We start from the raw sequence: 20,841 nt of genomic DNA on the forward strand, positions 1-20,841 counted from the left end.
GATGTGGCATATCAAGAAGCGGAATAAACAGCATGATCATTACACAGGTGCACCTTGTGCTGGGTACAATAAAAGACCACACTAAAATATGCAATTTTGTCACACAACACAATGCCACAGATGTCTCAAGTTTTGAGGGAGTGCGCAATTGGCATGCTGACGGCAGGCATGTCAACCAGAGCTGTTGCTAGAGAATTTAATGTTTATTTCTCTACCATAAGCCACCTCCAACGTCATTTTAGAGAATTTGGCAGTACACCCAACCGGCCTCACAACCACAAACCACGTGTATGGCGTCGTGTGGGCGAGCGGTTTGCTGATGTCAACATTGTGAACAAAGTGCCCCATTGGGGTGGTGGGGTTATGGTATGGGCAGGCATAAGCTTCAGACAATGAACACAATTGCATTTTATCAATGGCAATTTGAATGCACAGAGATACAGTGACGAGATCCTGAGGCCCATTGTCGTGCCATACATCTGCTGCCATCACCTCATGTTTCAGCATGATAATGCACTGCCCCATGATGCAAGGATCTGTACACAATTCCTGGATGCTGAAAATGTCCCAGTTCTTCCATGGCCTGCATACTCACCAGACATGTCACCTACTGAGCATGTTTGGAATGCTCTGGATCGACATGTACGACAGCGTGTTCCAGTTCCCGCCAATATCCAGCAACTTCGCACAGCCATTGAAGAGAAGCGGAACAACATTCCACAGGCCACAATTAACAGCCTGATTAACTCTATGTGAAGGAGATGTGTTGTGCTGCATGAGGCAAATGGTGGTCACACCAGATACTGACTGGTTTTCTGATCCATGCCCCTAACTTTTTTCTTTAAAGTATCTGTGAACAAGTGAACAACAGATGCATATTATATAGATTATTATTCTTTTTTTACCTTTATTTAACTCGACAAGTCAGTTAAGATAAATTATTATTTACAATGATGGCCTACACCGGCCAAACCCGGACGACACTGGGCCAATTGTGCGCCGTCCTATGGGACTGCCAATCACGGCTGGTTGTGATACAGCCTGGATATCTGTATTCCCAGTCATAGATTTGGGCCTAATGAATTTATTTCAATTGACTGATTTCCTTATATGAACTGTAACTCAGTAAAATCTTTTAAATTGTTGCGTTTATATCTTTGTTCAGTATACATGCCTAAATATCACAAAATATACATTTTCTTCTGAAGATTGTGGATTGGCTGTGTTCGTGTATGCGTGTATATGACATAACACACACACAAACACATACACACTATAATTTTTTTGTTGATATGGTCAGAGAACAGGTCAAGAGGTCACACCATGGTTCCAGGGTCCTGTCCAGTCCTCACCAGGTTGATCTTGCACCAGTCAATGTCGAACTGGGCCCTGAACTTCTTGTCACAGCTGATGACAGGCTCCATCTCCTGGCTGCAGCGCAGCTGGTTGTGGGGGTTCTCCACCTCCCTCAGGCAGGAAGAGAACTGCACGTCTGCCCCCACCATCACATACACACTGGAGAGCGAGGCAGGGAGTTAGACATTGGCTTAAAATACAGGTGGCTGGTGGCCCCTTAATTGGGGAGGCTTATAATAAGTTGGTGGTTGAAGATATCCCTCTAGTGGTGTGGGGGCTGTGCTTTGGCAAAGTGGGTGGGGTTATATCCTTCCTGTTTGGCCCTGTCCGGGGGTGTCCTCGGATGGGGCCACAGTGTCTCCTGACCCCTCCTGTCTCAGCCTCCAGTATTTATGCTGCAGTAGTTTATGTGTCGGGGGGCTGGGGTCAGTTTGTTATATCTGGAGTACTTCTCCTGTCCTATTCGGTGTCCTGTGTGAATCTAAGTGTGCGTTCTCTAATTCTCTCCTTCTCTCTTTCTTTCTCTCTCTCGGAGGACCTGAGCCCTAGGACCATGCCCCAGGACTACCTGACATGATGACTCCTTGCTGTCCCCAGTCCACCTGGCCATGCTGCTGTTCCAGTTTCAACTGACCTGAGCCCTAGGACCATGCCCCAGGACTACCTGACATGATGACTCCTTGCTGTCCCCAGTCTACCTGGCCATGCTGCTGCTCCAGTTTCAACTTCCACCTGACTGTGCTGCTGCTCTAGTTTCAACTGTTCTGCCTTATTATTATTCGACCATGCTGGTCATTTATGAACATTGAACATCTTGACCATGTTCTGTTATAATCTCCACCCGGCACAGCCAGAAGAGGACTGGCCACCCCACATAGCCTGGTTCCTCTCTAGGTTTCTTCCTAGGTATTGGCCTTTCTAGGGAGTTTTTCCTAGCCACTGTGCTTCTCCACCTGCATTGCTTGCTGTTTGGGGTTTTAGGCTGGGTTTCTGTACAGCACTTTGAGATATCAGCTGATGTACGAAGGGCTATATAAATAAATTTGATTTGATTTGATTTTGATTTATTGAAATGGCAGGGACGTAATAAATGGAATGGGATCAAATACATCAACAACATGGTTCATTCCATTCCATTCACTCCATTCCAGCCATTATTATGAGCCGTCCTCCCCTCAGCAGCCTCCTGTGGTATACAGGTAAGGTATAATGACAGAGAGACAGTTAGTGGTATATCTGATAATACAAGTATAATGTACTTCTCCTGTATTATCTGGTGTCCTGTGTGAATTTAAGTCTGCTCTCTCTAATTCTCTCTTTCTTTCTCTGTCTCGGAGGACCTGAGCCCTAGGACCATGCCTCAGGACTACCTGGCATGATGATTCCTTGCTGTCCCCAGTCCACCTGGCCGTGCTGCTGCTCCAGTTTCAACTGTTCTGCCTGCGGCTATGGAACCCTGACCTGTTCACCGGACGGGCTACCTGTCCCAGACCTGCTGTTTTCAACTCTCTAGAGACAGTAGGAGCGGAAGAGATACTCTCAATGATCGGCTTTGAAAAGCCAACTGACATTTACTCCTGAGGTGCTGACTTGTTGCACCCTCGACAACTATTGTGATCATTATTATTTGACCGTGCTGGTCATTTATGAACATTTGAACATCTTGGCCATGTTCTGCTGTAATCTCCACCCGGCACAGCCAGAAGAGGACTGGCCACCCCTCATAGCCTGGTTCCTCTCTAGGTTTCTTCCTAGGTTTTGGCCTTTCTAGGGAGTTTTTCCTAGCCACCGTGCTTCTACACCTGCATTGCTTGCTGTTTGGGGTTTTAGGCTGGGTTTCTGTACAGCACTTTGATATATCAGCTGATGTAAGAAGGGCTATATAAATACATTTGATTTAATGACAGAGAGACAGTTAGTGGTATATAACATGACTAATCTACACACAAACACGCAAGCACATTTAAGGTCAAGGAGAGGAGAGGAAGATTTAACAGCTAGGTTACACAGTAATATCACTAACAGTAATATCTTAGCCCTGCTGGCCCAGTCTTTCTATGGGGCTCTCCTCTACAACCTTGTATCTTCCCAAATGGGGCCATGCATGTTTTTAGAACAACTTATAGCAATTCATATGGGGATTCATTCTTCCTGACTACTAAAAACTGCATGCCAGTGTTTGTCTGAGGCTGTAATGTCTAATACAGTGTGTTGATCTCTCTCTGTCTCTCTCTCTCTTTCACTTTCTCACAGTGGTAAGGTTACTGTAAGGTCCCTCCTGCATTGCATAAGCATCTGTAAGTGCATGTTTGTGTTGCAATAGATGCAATACAATTTTCTGAACATGCTTATTTAAGAATACAATACTTTGATGATGACAGTAGACAAGGCATTATAAAGCTGCAATAGTACGTTCTGAGGATGCATATTTAGGTAACAAACCATGCTTTTATGTCTGTATCTATCCCTTCCCTTTTATGCAATATTTCAATATTTCAATATTTACTCTGTCCTCTTCCTGGAACTGCCTAAGATACTTGAATTCATCATCTTCTATCAACTGAAATACTTGAGTTCATCATCCTCTATCAACTGAACATACTTGAATTCATCATCCTCTATCAACTGAAGATACTTGAATTCATCATCCTCTATCAACTGAAGATACTTGAATTCATCATCCTCTATCAACTGAAGATTCTTGAATTCATCATCCTCTATCAACTGAAAATACTTGAATTCATCATCCTCTATCAACTGAAGATACTTGAATTCATCATCCTCTATCAACTGAAGATTCTTGAATTCATCATCCTCTATCAACTGAAGATACTTGAATTCATCATCCTCTATCAACTGAAGATACTTGAATTCATCATCCTCTATCAACTGAAGATACTTGAATTCATCATCCTCTATCAACTGAAGATACTTGAATTCATCATCCTCTATCAACTGAAGATACTTGAATTCATCATCCTCTTTCAAACTATGTATCAAAATACTCTTGACCTTTAAGGGCTGCTGAGGGTGACCCTTTTCCTCACCCCAATGAGGTTGTTGATGGGCAGGGGAAACGCGTCTGCCCCTGTCCAGCGCCAAGGTGATGTTGATATGTAAATTCATCCTTCTACTCTGTTAAACCATGTATTGAACTGCACTAAAGAGTGTTTCTGTTTCTATTTCTATGCCCTCACCCCTCTTTGAGGTTGTTTATGGGCAGGGGAACACGTCCGCCCCTGTCCAGCGCTGAGGTGATGTTGATGGCGTTGAGGCGTTCGGGCTGCCACACGTTCTTTACTGCGCCAAGGAAGTCTCCCAGAACCTCGCTGGCCAACATCTCCTCCACATTCATGTTCTTTATGAAGAACTCTGCCTGGTATGGCAGTGGGTAGTCTGAGAGCGGGAGGGAGGGAGACAGAGAGAGATTACAGATATAATCTGTTCATTTTAATAGGCCCAATATCATTCTGTGAACAAAGTGTACATGTTCAGTACATCCCTAACTGACAACCATATGTAATAATATTTAATGGCCGTAATATCAGACAAACTGTTCGACAAAGGCCAATGTTTGTCTGCTCAGTTACGTGTCTGTTATGACAGCGGCTCGGCTCTGGGCAGATGGCTAGTGACGTCACTGCTCAGTGTGAGTGAGGTCACACAGTACGCGTGGGCCAGAAACAGCTGGGCAGCTTTTCACCAGGCACTGTGGTGCTATTGTATCACATGTAGAGTGAGTCTCTGTACAGACGTACAGCATAATGAGATGTATACAGGACATTTTAGAACTTGTAATGTATTTGAGGTTTAAAAAGGCTTCTGAAGTTAGACATTTCCACTTTGAAATGTCTAACTTGATTTTCCCTGTATCAACCCCTACCAAAATGCCTATTAATTACTATCTACATAATAATTCACATTTCTTGTTGCTGTGGGACTATTTTCCTGCTGTGGCAAACTGGCTCAAATTAAGATCCTACACCTGTACTGTAGCTGTAGACCTCAACATGAAGAGCATTCATAATACTGTTTTAATCTGCCCTATACATAATCATTTGTTCCCCATAGGAACACAGAGTGAGGCATTGGTTACTGTGGTACTGGGTATGACTTTATTGCAAGTCACAGAATAAATGTACTGTTACAATCTAACTACTTGTTTAGAGTACTAGGCCAGTTTTCAGTCAATTGCAGACAGTGGATTTTCAGATAGTGCTTTCAGAAGTGTGCTTGTTGATTTGCACAGCTGTGAGTCCCGTGTTGGGACTGTGTTGACCCTTAATTTAAAAATTGTCGGTCTGGTTGAGTGTATGGTGTTAGCCTCTTAGGTTGATGTATTCTGGATAATATATTGATATATATTATCTGAATGTTATTCAGCCATTTTTCAAGGAAATAGAACAATTAGCTTTAGGGTATTTTAGTCAACATCAGAAGCAACCCTCTAGATTTAAATGAAAAACATCTTGCTTCATCATGTCCTCACTAAGCGGTTGTCTCTCTCTCTTTTTATTACCTTCCGTGGACATGATGTTTATGACCAAGTTGTGCCGGGCCGTTTCGAAAGTGCGTCTGTTATAGGCAGTAATCTGGAACAAATAAGGGTACAAGTTTAAGCCCAGATCACTACAGCTTTATGTCCTAGGCTGAGGCTCGCCGGCGAGGTCCGAGCCAGATGCAAACATATTCCATAGTAGAAGGGGCACTGCATCCTACAGGAACATTCCTACAGGGAACCTGCCTTTGAGAACATGCAACAGTAGTTTAGACACATTAAGGACACATCTAAAACCCTAGAATAAAGCTATATCACAATGCACCATGTGACAGCATTTGCATATGTGCAAAAAACCTATTAATCTACCTGTGAACATAGAGTATCACAGTATGCGTCATAATACCCAGAAACACTTCAAATAAGGGCTGTGTTTCATGTAGGCTTACCATGGAGTGTTTCTAAAATCCCTTATGGGAAAAATGAATGGTGGAAAAACGATTGGAACCATTTCCCTGCTTGACCCCTAGATTTTATGGGTATTATGACACCTCCACTGTGGGGCTCTATTGCTGGACTACATCATGTAAATTATACCCCTAACCACTACTATGATTGTTACAGGTTGTGCCCACATATCTGACTGATAGGACCCTGGCTGGCAAACTTAACTGCCGACAAGACCGGGTGATTGTTCAAAACATTCAATGTTATAATGTATTCATTGATTGATTGATTGAATCTACAACTTCTAATGTACTGTAGTTTAGTGTGTGTGTGTGTGTGTCAGAGAAAGCTCCACTGTTCATAACTGCAGACAAACAACTCTAACTCCTTTAGCATCACACGGAGCCAACACCTCTATGATGGTGGCCTTGCCCACGTGTTCGGCAGTGGGGGATCCGTAGAGCACCCCATCGCTGTGTGAGGTTCTCTGGATGTACCGCAGCCAGCCTGGCCGGTCTGGGTAGCCCATCAGGTTGGTGTTGAAGGTGATGGGGTCGTTGCTGGAATCCCCTGTACGGACAGACGTTGGTACATGTACAATAAACGCTTAGCCTAGTAGTTAGTCAACGAGGCCCTGAGAGCGTGATTTGAGACTGAGAGATGTAAATTCTACTCTGACACTGACATTTATGGAGATATTGATACGGTCTCTGTATTTGCTGTACTGTAGCTTAGTGAAATATATTTTATTACTGAATAGATGAGTATTTATCATAAATAGGTAGTCTACTAGTAGTAATAGTACAATTAGTCATCTGGTTATTATTGAATTGACAGATCCAATGAGGAACACAGACACAGACCAGGTTTGGGATAGGGGGGGAAACTCTCCTTTGAAGTGTTCTCTCTCCAGGACATGGACAAACAGCACGCCTGCAGACGGGTAGACGTTCCGGTCGGCGTGCGACCTCGACAGGATGGTAACCACTGGAGCACAGAGAAAGAGGACACAGAGGTTATTAGCCGGGACTCCTGTGTGTGTGTGTGTGTGTGTGTGTGTGTGTGTGTGTGTGTGTGTGTGTGTGTGTGTGTGTGTGTGTGTGTGTGTGTGTGTGTGTGTGTGTGTGTGTGTGTGTGTGTGTGTGTGTGTGTGTGTGTGTGTGTGTGTGTGTGTGTGTGTGTATGTGTGTGAGAGAGAGCGTCACAGTGTGTGTTTGTGTGCGTCCGTTTGTGTCTTCATCATTACAGCCCCTGCCAAATGCATTCAGAAGGGAAAAAATGACTCTTTACAAGGTGACAATCCCCATCAAAACATGTGAGGGGGAAGTGCTGTAGTCTCTTATGGTATTCAAATCATTTGGGCTCGTGACTGATAAATCGGCGTAATCTGGGTGCCAGTCTATTTCTGCTTCAAAGGAGCAATCTGCAGTTGCTACATCCATTTTTTTAAAACTTTTAAACTAACCAGGTCCATAATTATTGGCACCCTTGATAAAGATGAGCAAAAAAGACTGAAAGCTTTTTGAAAAAGCTGTGTCATTATCCTCACAAGGGGAGGGTGCTGGAGTACTGAAAACGGGATCCAATCATTTTTAACCCCAATTTTGTAAACATTTTTTTTTTTCTGCTCTAATTATGTTGGTAACCAGTTTATAATAGCAATAAGGTTTGTGGTATATTGCCAATATACCATGGCTAAGGGCTGTATCCAGGCACTCCGTGTTGCGTCCTGCTTAAGAACAGCCCTTAGCCGTGGTATATTGGCCATATACCACACCCCTCGGACCTTATTGCTTAAATATAACTTCATCTGCCTCTTGTGCTTAATTCAACTGTCGTACCCCATCAGAACCTAAAAATAAGCTTGTTTTAGTGATTTGTTTGTAAACAATGTAAATGTAAACAAATACTGTATAGCCTCAAAACATGGTTAAAACTATACATGTTATATCATGGATAGTCAGTCCCTGTATTCATAGTTCATGAGTTTGAGAGTGGTTACATTTCTCCAGCGGCAGGGGTACTGTTTTGTTATTGTTCAAACTGCAGATTTCCCATTAACCAATTTGTTTTCTTGCCAAACAAGGCCAGTACTATATAGCCAGAGAGGTTTGAATTATTCAGTCTCTTTGATATAAGCCTAACACTGATGAGTCCAAGAACAGTCAGCCAGGCACCCAGGCTACAGTCGACTTGTCAGTAGTTGTTAAGGGCTAAAGGCCTATGATATCAGCAACCAGAGAGTCAGAGGGCCAGCGCAGTGAATGGTTGTCAACAGCAGTAAGTAGCACCAGCACTGGGACTCAGTCAGCCTCTTAAAGCTACAGTCTGGGATTCAAACAAACAAATGGCTGCTTCGCCACCTGTTTATGTAAACAGCTGTCGAATGGGGGGTACTGAAAGGGTAAGACAGTTTTGCAAAAGTCATGAGGCATTTATATGTTATATTCCCCAATAATCATTGGCTCTATATCATTCATGTTAAAGTACAAAAATGGTTGTCCCAATCCCAGACTGTAGCTTTAAGAAGCACAATAACGCTGCTATTCTTCTCTGTCTCATACTCACTGACTCCCATTATACCAGAGTCTATCCATTTACAACACAAACACACACTTATTCTTTATTCAGGAAGTGTTGCAGAGGCAAATGGCAGCTCCTCCTCCCCCTCCTCCTCTACCCCCCCTCATCCCCCTCTCTCACTCCTGCTCCTCTACCCCCCCTCATCCCCCACTCTCACTCCTGCTCCTCTACCCCCCCTCATCCCCCTCTCTCACTCCTCCTCCTCTACCCCCCTCTCTCACTCCTCCTCCTCTACCCCCCTCATCCCCCTCTCTCACTCCTGCTCCTCTACCCCCCTCATCCCCCACTCTCACTCCTGCTCCTCTACCCCCCCTCATCCCCCTCTCTCACTCCTCCTCCTCTACCCCCCCTCTCTCACTCCTCCTCCTCTACCCCCCCTCATCCCCCTCTCTCACTCCTGCTCCTCTACCCCCCTCATCCCCCTCTCTCACTCCTGCTCCTCTACCCCCCCTCATCCCCCTCTCTCACTCCTGCTCCTCTACCCCCCCTCATCCCCCTCTCTCACTCCTCCTCCTCTACCCCCCTCATCACCCTCTCTCACTCCTCCTCTACCCCCCCTCATCCCCCTCTCTCACTCCTGCTCCTCTACCCCCCCTCATCCCCCTCTCTCACTCCTCCTCCTCTACCCCCCCTCATCCCCCTCTCTCACTCCTGCTCCTCTACCCCCCTCATCCCCCTCTCTCACTCCTGCTCCTTTACCCCCCCTCATCCCCCTCTCTCACTCCTCCTCCTCTACCCCCCCTCATCCCCCTCTCTCACTCCTGCTCCTCTACCCCCCCTCATCCCCCTCTCTCACTCCTGCTCCTCTACCCCCCCTCATCCCCCTCTCTCACTCCTCTACCCCCCCTCATCCCCCTCTCTCACTCCTGCTCCTCTACCCCCCCTCATCCCCCTCTCTCACTCCTCTACCCCCCCTCATCCCCCTCTCTCACTCCTCTACCCCCCCCCTCATCCCCCCTCTCTCACTCCTGCTCCTCTACTCTGGTTTGACAGAGCTTTTCTTCTTCTTTCTTTTTCTCCATCCTCCTCCTCCAGTGGGTAGGAGCTACGTTTTTAATCACCATGGGAGAGTGAGTGTGCTGGGATGGGAGGGGGAGGGAGAACTGCAGTACATTGTGTGTGTGTGTGTGTGTGTGTGTGTGTGTGTGTGTGTGTGTGTGTGTGTGTGTGTGTGTGTGTGTGTGTGTGTGTGTGTGTGTGTGCGCATGCGTGTGTGTCAAAGAGAGAGACAGCTCCACTGTTCATGACTGCAGACAAATAAATCCAACTCCATTTGCAGCAAATGGAGCCTGGAAGAGCTGAAAAAAAGTCCCTACTCCCTACTGGAAATCATGTTACCATAATCTTCATTCTTCATCATTATTAAGACATATTGGGAGATTTAGGCCACTTTCCCGGACACAGATTAGGCCTGATCCTACCTGGACTAAAAAAATCCCTTTCAACGGAGATTAACATGATTTTTAGTCCAGGATTCTGTGTCCCAGAAACCGGCCCATAATCTGTAGTTAATTGGAGTTACGTTAAACACTGCAAGAGTCCATATAATGGGTTAAACCACTCTGGAACAGAAGAGATTACAGGCAGCACAGTCAGATTAAGGTAACACAACACACACAGACACTAGCCTATGTCCTATCCAGTACACACAGACACTAGCCTATGTCCTATCCAGTACACACAGACACTGGCCTATGTCCTATCCAGTACACACAGACACTAGCCTATGTCCTATCCAGTACACACAGACACTAGCCTATGTCCTATCCAGTACACACAGACACTAGCCTATGTCCTATCCAGTACACACAGACACTAGCCTATGTCCTATCCAGTACACACAGACACTAGCCTATGTCCTATCCAGTACACACAGACACTAGCCTATGTCCTATCCAGTACACACAGACACTGGCCTATGTCCTATCCAGTACACACAGACACTGGCCTATGTCCTATCCAGTACACACAGACACTAGCCTATGTCCTATCCAGTACACACAGACACTAGCCTATGTCCTATCCAGTACACACATACACTAGCCTATGTCCTATCCAGTACACACAGACACTAGCCTATGTCCTATCCAGTACACACAGACACTAGCCTATGTCCTATCCAGTACACACAGACACTGGCCTATGTCCTATCCAGTACACACAGACACTAGCCTATGTCCTATCCAGTACACACAGACACTAGCCTATGTCCTATCCAGTACACACAGACACTAGCCTATGTCCTATCCAGTACACACAGACACTAGCCTATGTCCTATCCAGTACACACAGACACTAGCCTATGTCCTATCCAGTACACACAGACACTAGCCTATGTCCTATCCAGTACACACAGACACTAGCCTATGTCCTATCCAGTACACACAGACACTAGCCTATGTCCTATCCAGTACACACAGACACTAGCCTATGTCCTATCCAGTAAACACAATTGTTTGAAGTCCAATCAAAAGCAGACTGTGAACAAATGTCTCAATAGACTATGTAAAATGCCCAAATAGATCTGTGAAACCCATCTGAAGCAAAACACTAAACCTTAAAGTGTCCCAGATGTCGTTTGTCCCCGGGGACCTGGTCACAGGAAAAGGTGGTCAATGATCTAAACGGTTCTATAGATGTAAAATAAGCACAGGGTTGGGATCTGCCATAGAACCTGCCTGGCAACTGCTATGATCATTGAGCTATGGTGTAGGGATATTACTAGCCTATCGCTGAATGTTGTTTCAACATCACCACACTGATAAAGCTAAATGTGGGGCGGCAGGTAGACTAGTGGTTAGAGAGCGTTGGGCCAGTAACCAAAAAGTTGCTCGATCGAATCCCTGAGCTGACGAGGTAAAAATCTGTAATTCTGCCCTTGAACAAGGCAGTTAACCCACTGTTCCCCGGTAGGCCGTCATTGTAAATAAGAATTTGTTCTTAACTGACTTGCCTATTTAAATAAAGGTAAAAAAATGTTTTGCTGCATAGTGCACTACTTTGACCAGAGCACTAGGAGCCCTGGTCAAAAGTAGTGCACAAATGTACAGTTGAAGTCGGAAGTTTACATACACTTAGGTTGGAGTCATTAAAACTTGTTTTCAACCACTCCACAAATTTCTTGTTAACAACCTACAGTTTTGGCAAGTCGGTTAGGACATCTACTTTGTGCATGACACAAGTAATTTTTCCAACAATTGTTTACAGACAGATTATTTCACTTATAATTCACTGTATCACAATTCCAGTGGGTCAGAAGTTTACATACACTAAGTTGACTGTGCCTTTAAACAACTTGGAAAATTACAGAAAATTATGTCATGGCTTTAGAAGCTTCTGATAGGCTAATTGACATCATTTGAGTCAATTGGAGGTGTACCTGTGGATGTATTTCAAGGCCTACCTTCAAACTCAGTGACTCTTTGCTTGACATCATGGGAAAATCAAAAGAAAACAGCCAAGACCCCAGAAAAAAATTGTAGACCTCCACAAGTCTGGTTCATCATTGGGAGCAATTTCCAATCGCCTGAAGGTACCACGTTCATCTGTACAAACAATAGTACGCAAGTATAAACAGCATGGGACCACGCAGCCGTCACGCCGCTCAGGAAGGAGACGCCTAGAGATTAACGTACTTTGGTGCGAAAAGTGTGAATCAATCCCAGAACAAAGGACCTTGTGAAGATGCTGGAGGAAACAGGTACAAAAGTATCTATATCCACAGTAATACGAGTCCTATATCGACATAACCCGAAAGGCCGCTCAGCAAGGAAGAAGCCACTGCTCCAAAACCGTCATAAAAAAGCCAGACGACAGTTTGCAACTGCACATGGGGACAAAGATCGTACTTTTTGGAGAAATGTCCTCTGGTCTGATGAAACAAGAATAGAACTGTGCGGCCATAATGACCATCGTTATGGTTGGAAAGAAAAAGGGGGAGGCTTGCAAGCCGAAGAACACCATCCCAACCATGAAGCACGGGGATGGCAGCATCATGTTTTGGGGGTGCTTTGCTGCAGGAGGGACTGGTGCACTTCACAAAATAGATGGCATCATGAGGGAGGAAAATTACATGGATATATTGAAGCAACATCTCAAAACATCAGTCAGACATTAAAGCTTGGTCGCAAATGGGTCTTCCAAATGGACAATGACCCCAAGCATACTTCCAAAGTTGTATCAAAATGGCTTAAGGACAACAAACTCAAGGTATTGGAGTGGCCATCACAAAGCCCTGACCTCACTCCTATAGAGAATTTGTGGGCAGAACTGAAAAAGCATGTGCGAGCAAGGAGTCCTACAAACCTGACTCAGTTACACCAGCTCTGTCAGGAGGAATGGGTCAAAATTCACCTAACTTATTGTGGGAAGCTTGTGGAAGGCTACCCGAAACGTTTGACTCAAGTTAAACAATTTAAAGGCAATGCTACCAAATATTAATTGAGTGTATGTAAACTTCTGACCCACTGGGAATGTGATGAAAGAAATAAAAGCTGAAATAAATCATTCTCTCTACTATTATTCTAACATTTCACATTCTTAAAATAAAGTGGTGATCCTAACTGACCTAAAACAGGGAATTTTTACCAGGATTAAATGTCAGGAATTATGAAAAACTGAGTTTAAATGTATTTTGTTAAGGTGTATGTAAACGTGCGACTTCAACTGTACATAGGGTAGTGGTTCCCTGGGGGCACTTGGCCTTTCCACAGGGGGTACTTGAGAAGACTCATGAGACCATAGGCCTACTGGTAAAATGCACATGAGGGATACTTCAGTGGTACTCTGGGCAGAGCAAAGTTCAGTTGGTGTTAAAGTAACCGAAAAAGTTGGGAACCACTGGTATAGGGAATAGGATGCCACTTAAGACGCAGCCCTCTCACAACACAGTCAAGCTTATTTTCTAAAACCACATGACAGTTACAGCCACAGCCAAGGTCAAACATTGACCCTTCTTTTCAGAGACTCTTGATGTGGTTTAATTAACACATGTTGTCCACAGATGTGTCCGTTCATAGAGGGAGACTTACTAGAATGGATATCCACATTCAGGTCAACATTCCCAATTCTATTTCTATGTCTCAGCCCAGATGGCCTTCCCCAGGTCACTGCCAGATGAAACCTTAGAGACTCCAACAGGGCGTAATCCCAACTGGCACCCTATTCCCTACATAGTGCACTACTTTTGACCAGTCCCACATTGACCCTGGTCAAAAGTAGTGCACTAGCCTATATAGGGAATAGGGTGCCATTTGGAATGCAGTCCAGCGACTCCAAACAAAGAAAGCAGAGATCATTGGCTACGCTAGCGACAGGGTGTGCTAATAGCATCAGATCTGCTTATACCTGGCACTCTGGGCACAGCAAGGCCTTCTGGAGACGATGAACCAACAGCCCCCACTAATACATCAACCATTCATGGTTAATGCTCAACTCCCTAACCATGGCAGGACCCATCACACACACACGCATGCACATTATCTATGGTACACACACAAAACACACACCTTGCCATGTTCCCTTGCTGCAGATCACTAACAGAATGGATAACCCGCTTTTATGCCTTTATGGACCAACCCGACCTTGGGCACACAGCAGCCTCAGCCCAGAAATAGTCTTTATTAATGTCCTTGGCCACACAGTAAAAAAGAGCTTGTCTGTTGAAAGGCTGGCTTAGGCAGCAAAAGGATGTCCTCTGTCCTGTTGTTCAGTTGAATGTACAGCGGTGGAGGTGGATCTATCTGTCCATTCCGGTCCGAGGGAATGCATGTGCTTTTAGTTTACATTAAAACTACACAGACTTATGGGAGCACTATTAGACTTGATCTAGCCTGTGGTCTGTCTCTCTAGACTGGAGTGAAACTGTGCTCGGTTACTGGTTCTATAGGCAGCGGTTGCTAGCAGGGGAGGACCACAGCCAACTCAGACGTCCCTACTGTACCTAGACTGAACTTGATGCACAACCATTCTGGACTGAGGTAACTAACAAGGAATATATTTTCTCGCTCCAGGTCATGCGTTCTTTTGGAGAGGGCTGTAAACAAGTAGTAGGCTTTTGTCTAGGATAGGCGGGCATCAACATTTTTACTATCCACTGGAAAGTCTCTTAAAAAAAGTTACAGTAACCAAGGAAACTCTCACTTACAGCATCTCAAAATAATACAATTAGGGCTAGTCAGAATTAGACTGTGACTCAAACAAACCGAAGAGCAAAGATTACAAACAAAGCAGAAGAGGTTGCACCACAGTCTGTTACAATCAACACAAATGTGTCCATTAATAGGGAACTACTTGAGTGTGTCACCACCATGTTATGAGAATAGAGGGGGGTGGGGGGGGGGGTCAGGGAGGAGTCACACAAGATGTTCAACACTGCACACAACCACTCACCGTCTTGTATGGCAGTTCTCTGCTTCAAACCCAGATTAGGCTGTACATGGATGTTTCTCCCAATCACATCATTGTGTGTGAAACCAGATACATGCACAATGAAAACTTAATAGACCAACAAACACAAACACAAGCAATACTTATTTTGAATCTTTTCTCAAACAGAGGCATGTTTGCAAAAACAAATTGCTGAATGCTTCACTTGCAATTTCTAGCACATCTAGGCACATGGCAAAATGTACTTATAATCATGTGGTGACATAGGAAAGATGTTTTCACACAATATTAGGCCTAATGCATTATTTCGGCTTCTACATTATGTCATGCAAATGTATTCAATTCATAATGTTATGACGAAAGTATAAGAAATAAAAGATTAAGATAACTTTTGCCCATCAATTGCATGACATACTTAGATTTACTGTAGCTATGTGATATTGGTATGTTATAATAGATGTAGGACAACTGGTTTGAATAAGGTGATACAATGTATCCGTGAAAGAGAAATGTTGGAGGAATCAGCAACACATCCTTGGAGGAATGGCAACATTATTGCAACAGTACGTTAAAATAACTTAAAATTGTAAAATACCGGTAGATATATGTAGCCAGTTAATTCTACCAATAGCTAATAATCTCATATCCTAAATAGCTAAATAGTGTAGATTTAAACGGCAAGGCCACTATTATCTCCGAATAACGGGATAGAAAGCTAACCAAGGCAGTGGGAAAAAATGACCAACCCATCAACCACATAACGTGTTAGCTGCTGTAGCAAGCTAGCTTGCGACTAGCTAATATTGCTAATACAAAAAAGCATGACTATTTCTCTATATTTCCATTCGAAATGTATACGTACCCATAGAAAGCCATACGACAACAACCGCAGTATCCATATTGCATTTGCGAATGGTTATTTTTTATATGAAAATCTATATTTTTCTAATCGCTAGTGGTTTGACAGACATCACAAGCATCCATGAAACTCTAGCCTCCGCCTCCTCATTCGAACGCTCGCGCTTTCATTGGTCGGTACATCTGGCGCAGAAGCTGGAAAATATAATTCCCCCACTCTATCAAATGGGTATCATAACGCCTATCATAAAAACGGGTGTGATGCAATTTCACCAATTGTAAACATCATCACTATTTTAATTTAGATAATATAATAAATTAACAAACTCTCTATTTTTCTCTCGCTCTGTTCCTTTCTTCCAAAATTATGCGCATGTTAAATTGACCTTGCGTGACCAACATAACCCCTCCATCCCCACCACCCCTCCTTCCACTGTGTAAACCCAGCTGTAAAGAGGGCAGTGAGATGACTGAGAAGTCTATTAAAATCTGTTCTCCCCCCTGTGGAGAGCCAGCAGACAGATGGTCATGCTCAGCCTCTCAGCCCCCTTTGCTCTTTGCCTATTCAGCTCAGCTAAGGGTCCTGGTAAGGGAAAGAAGGGTCCATTTGACTCTTAAATCTCCATCTTTCTCCCTTGGAGTGTATTATGCAAGGGACAGATAGGACACACTTTTAATGGTCTTTATAACTGGCATACCTATATTTGGCTGTGATCAATGATGGTGTGTGTGTTATGAATGATGCATTAGTATCTTATACTTTGTGTAAAGGGATTGTTTTATTATGATCTTGATGTTGGTGTGTTCAATGCACAGTGAAGAACAGCATGGCATCTCCTCTTCTCTGCAGAGCCAGGTTGTTTTTCTCTCTCAATTTACAAGATTATATTTAGGTTGCTTAGCAACGTGTACAGATTTGGGGTGCTAGTGCTTGTGGGTAGATATGGTTATGAAGTGTCATGTACAGTATCGCATAATATACCATAGTCTACTGTATATGAGGATTCCCATTCATTGGCCAGTCGAGGACAAAACAATATATTCAGTGGGGGAAACAATGTTGGTCAAGAATTTTGCTAAATGAACACATGCCTTCACTCTCTGTCCTGGATTCTCATTTTCTAAACAGACAAGCATTTGATCCTCATGCCAATAAGAAATCTATTTATTCAGCAATGAACTGCATTAAAGCTGATCCTCTCCCCTTTCTTCATTGCATCCCCATTCTGAGCATGTCAAGCGAATAGTGTAGTGAAGCATATACTAGTAATACCACTAGTGTGTATTTTTTGTGAGAGTGAAGTGCATGATGTTGTTATTATTAAAATGGCGTCCCCACATTAGAAAAGGAATAATGAGAACCTTTCAGACAAAGCTCTCCATTCTTAATCACATGGCCCAGTCAGCCACATGCTGTAGGCTGGCTTTCTTGACCCGATACTTTTATTCAAAAGCAGCATTGTTTTCTTAGATTAATACTGACTGTATTGTTACATTTGACCCCTTAGGTAGATAGTAGGCTAAGTAGGCTATAAGCATAATGGTCCTTAGATTAATGAATATAATATATCAAAATAACTTTAAATGTTTTTCTCAGTTTAACACACACAGCTGCATTATCTGTTATATCTACTGTACGTGATAGACTAGCTTTGTCTCGCAACTAGCCATTTAAACTACCATTTGGATAGACTAGCTTTGTCTCGCAACTAGCCATTTAAACTACCATTTGGATAGACTAGCTTTGTCTCGCAACTAGCCATTTAAACTACCATTTGGATAGACTAGCTTTGTCTCGCAACTAGCCATTTAAACTACCATTTGGATAGACTAGCTTTGTCTCGCAACTAGCCATTTAAACTACCATTTGGATAGACTAGCTTTGTCTCGCAACTAGCCATTTAAACTACCATTTGGATAGACTAGCTTTGTCTCGCAACTAGCCATTTAAACTACCATTTGGATAGACTAGCTTTGTCTCGCAACTAGCCATTTAAACTACCATTTGGATAGACTAGCTTTGTCTCGCAACTAGCCATTTAAACTACCATTTGGATAGACTAGCTTTGTCTCGCAACTAGCCATTTAAACTACCATTTGGATAGACTAGCTTTGTCTCGCAAATAGCCATTTAAACTACCATTTGGATAGACTAGCTTTGTCTCGCAACTAGCCATTTAAACTACCATTTGGATAGACTAGCTTTGTCTCGCAACTAGCCATTTAAACTACCATTTATATTAAACATTTTGACTTTGACTTTTAATGTTACAGATGGAAGCCATTGACGACACAATCTGTGTGAATATCCAACACCAACGTAACAACTGATGAAAACATTTACAAATGTATATTTCTTCCCGCGTGGTCTGTGTTGTGCCGGAGCTCGATACAGTAATAAAGCCAGTAAAGTTATTTGTGGTGGTATTTCTGCCAGACTGCAGTTTAGTGGAACCCCCCCCCCCCCCCATGCATATTATTGGACCAAACCATTACTGCGATAAGGTTAAACACCTGTCACATGTGTATGCCATTAGCAAAACATCATATTTCCTAAATGTAAAGTATGTTTTCGATACTCGTTGATTAAGATTTATAAGATGTGTTCACCTTAGAAAACACGCAGTTGCGCACCTCTCATTGAGATGGAATATTTAATAGCGTCGACTCACCCAATGTGCATGTCAGCATCACCCATTGCCTGCAATGGCGTTGTCTAGCGATGTGTAGATCACGGCTTGTAGTGTCTCAATAGGGCGACACAATACTGGACTATCAACGGGCTTGAATGGAAATGTCGTATTCGATGGGATTTATAACGAAAGCAGAGTATATGTGAATTTTTACGGGACTATATTTAAGTTGTGGTCATTCATCACACGAAGCAATTAACGTAAGTCACTCTTGTTGTGCATTGTTGAAAGGGTAGCCTATGTGTGGTAAACAGTTAACTTCTGCTTTTTCTAAATGATCAACAACACTATGCAGTAGCGTTTTCCTTGTACATGGGCTAGTGAAATTAAATAATTGATCAGAATATACAGTTCATATGGAGCTGTCAACCACCATGACCTGTGCGGGTGAGGCGCGTCTATCTGTTCGTTGGATGTAGGATAGAGCTCGAGCTGATACAATGTTACACGTTTCAGTTTTATCTTCTGCATCTCGAAGTTTACCATTTATGTGGGACGTTGATGAAATGGCTTGGCGGATAGACTATATAGTCTACTGCTGCTTTACGAAAATGTCTATAGTACGTTGATCGTGTTTATCACAGTAGCAAAGGGGTGCGTTCGCAGAATGTTGCAATTTGTCATTCGTTGACTGGAGTCCTGCTGAACTGGGTGCTACACAAACCACTGCTGGCGGCATCCGATATCTTTTCACTTTGTAACATTGTAACATGTATCTCTGCGGTTGTGTGTCGTGGTTTAATGTTCTCCATTTATATCTTAAATTGTAGCCTATGTGGGATTAGCAAATAAGCTATTTGAATCTCACAAACAGGGTAGTGGTATGATGAAAGTACAGTAATAGAATAGTAGGAACACATGAAAACACATTTGATAATGAAATCAAAAGGACATCTTCAAATTACATTAACAGTATGTTATGTAGCCTATACATGCTTATGATTGTAAACAAATGGAATCCACAATATAATTTTTTATCAATTGATTATATCACAGTTATTTGTGGTGTTTAAACAACTCCCCCTTGCATCCTTTCCCTAAAACCGTCTTGCCTGCCTGTGTGTTTATGAGCTGAACTGTCCTTCAGACCTGGTATTAATCGTGATGACCATGCAGAATGCTACGGGCCGGGGCAGTGGGTGTGGCAGTAAACTATACTGAACGAATATTTTGGTCCCATTAACTAAAATTAAAGATCCCAGAAAGGTTCCATACTCACATAAAGCTTATTTCTCTCACATTTTTTCCACACATTTGTTTACATCCCTGTTAATGAGCATTTTTCCTTTGCCAAGATAATCCATCCACCTGACAGGTGTGGCATATCAAGAAGCTGATTAAACAGCATGATCATTACACAGGTGCACCTTGTGTTGGGGACAATGAAAGGCCACTCTAAAATGTGTAGTTTTGTCACACAACACAATGCCACAAATGTCTCAAATTTTGCGGGAGAGTGCAATTGGCATGCTGACTGAAGGAATATCCACCAGATCAGATGCCAGAAAATGAAATGTTAATTTCTCTACCATAAGCCACCTCCAACGTCATTTTAGAGTATTTTGCATGACGTCCAACCGGCTTTATAACCGCAGGCCACGTATAACCACGCAAGCCAAGGAACTCCAAATCCGGCTTCTTCACCTACCAGACAGCTGATGAAACGGAGGAGTATTTCTGTCTGTAATAAAGCCCCTTTGTGGGGAAAAAATTATTCTGATTGGCTGGGCCTGCCTCCCAAGTGGGTGTGTCTAGCTCCCAAGTGGGTGGGCCTATGCCCTCCCAGGCTACATCTATTCATGTAAATGTATTGAACAGAGTTTAAGATGTTTAATGTTTAGTCTCTAATTAAGCAATAAGGCCCGAGGAGTGTGGTATATTTCCAATATACCATGGCTAAGGGGTGTTCTTATGCATGACACAACGCGGAGTGCCTGGATACAGGCCTTAGCCATGGTATATTGACCATATACCACACACCCCCGAGATGCCTTATTGCTGTTATAAACTTGAAACACC

General features: G+C 43.4%; 2 protein-coding genes across 10 annotated transcripts in view; one reads left to right on the plus strand and one right to left on the minus strand.

Annotated features, from left to right (window-relative positions):
* The window catches only part of sgce (sarcoglycan, epsilon), a 26,821-nt gene extending 10,516 nt beyond the window's left edge, over positions 1-16,305 (minus strand). For 2 of the 5 annotated variants that reach the window (XM_020505042.2, XM_020505041.2), the window contains exons 1-6: positions 16,134-16,285; positions 7,165-7,288; positions 6,714-6,871; positions 5,876-5,948; positions 4,554-4,752; positions 1,353-1,515 (exon numbers count right to left, since the gene is read on the minus strand). In XM_020505042.2, coding sequence (XP_020360631.2) covers positions 1,353-1,515; positions 4,554-4,752; positions 5,876-5,948; positions 6,714-6,871; positions 7,165-7,219 — 648 coding nt within the window. In that variant the 5' untranslated portion in view covers positions 7,220-7,288; positions 16,134-16,285. Of the gene's footprint in view, positions 1-1,352; positions 1,516-4,553; positions 4,753-5,875; positions 5,949-6,713; positions 6,872-7,164; positions 7,289-15,274; positions 15,465-16,133 lie in introns of those variants that run through there. The other 3 variants (XM_031795166.1, XM_031795164.1, XM_031795165.1) reach the window with 3 other exon arrangements.
* The window catches only part of LOC109907205 (neurabin-1), a 100,643-nt gene continuing 94,337 nt past the window's right edge, over positions 14,536-20,841 (plus strand). For 4 of the 5 annotated variants that reach the window (XM_020505037.2, XM_020505040.2, XM_031795159.1 and 1 more), the window contains exon 1: positions 14,536-14,862. The gene's annotated coding sequence lies outside the window, so the exon portion shown is untranslated. Of the gene's footprint in view, positions 14,863-18,822; positions 19,023-20,841 lie in introns of those variants that run through there. The other variant, XM_031795158.1, reaches the window with a different exon arrangement.

The sequence above is a fragment of the Oncorhynchus kisutch genome, linkage group LG17 (assembly GCF_002021735.2).
Source record: "Oncorhynchus kisutch isolate 150728-3 linkage group LG17, Okis_V2, whole genome shotgun sequence".
Lineage (NCBI taxonomy): Eukaryota > Metazoa > Chordata > Actinopteri > Salmoniformes > Salmonidae > Oncorhynchus > Oncorhynchus kisutch.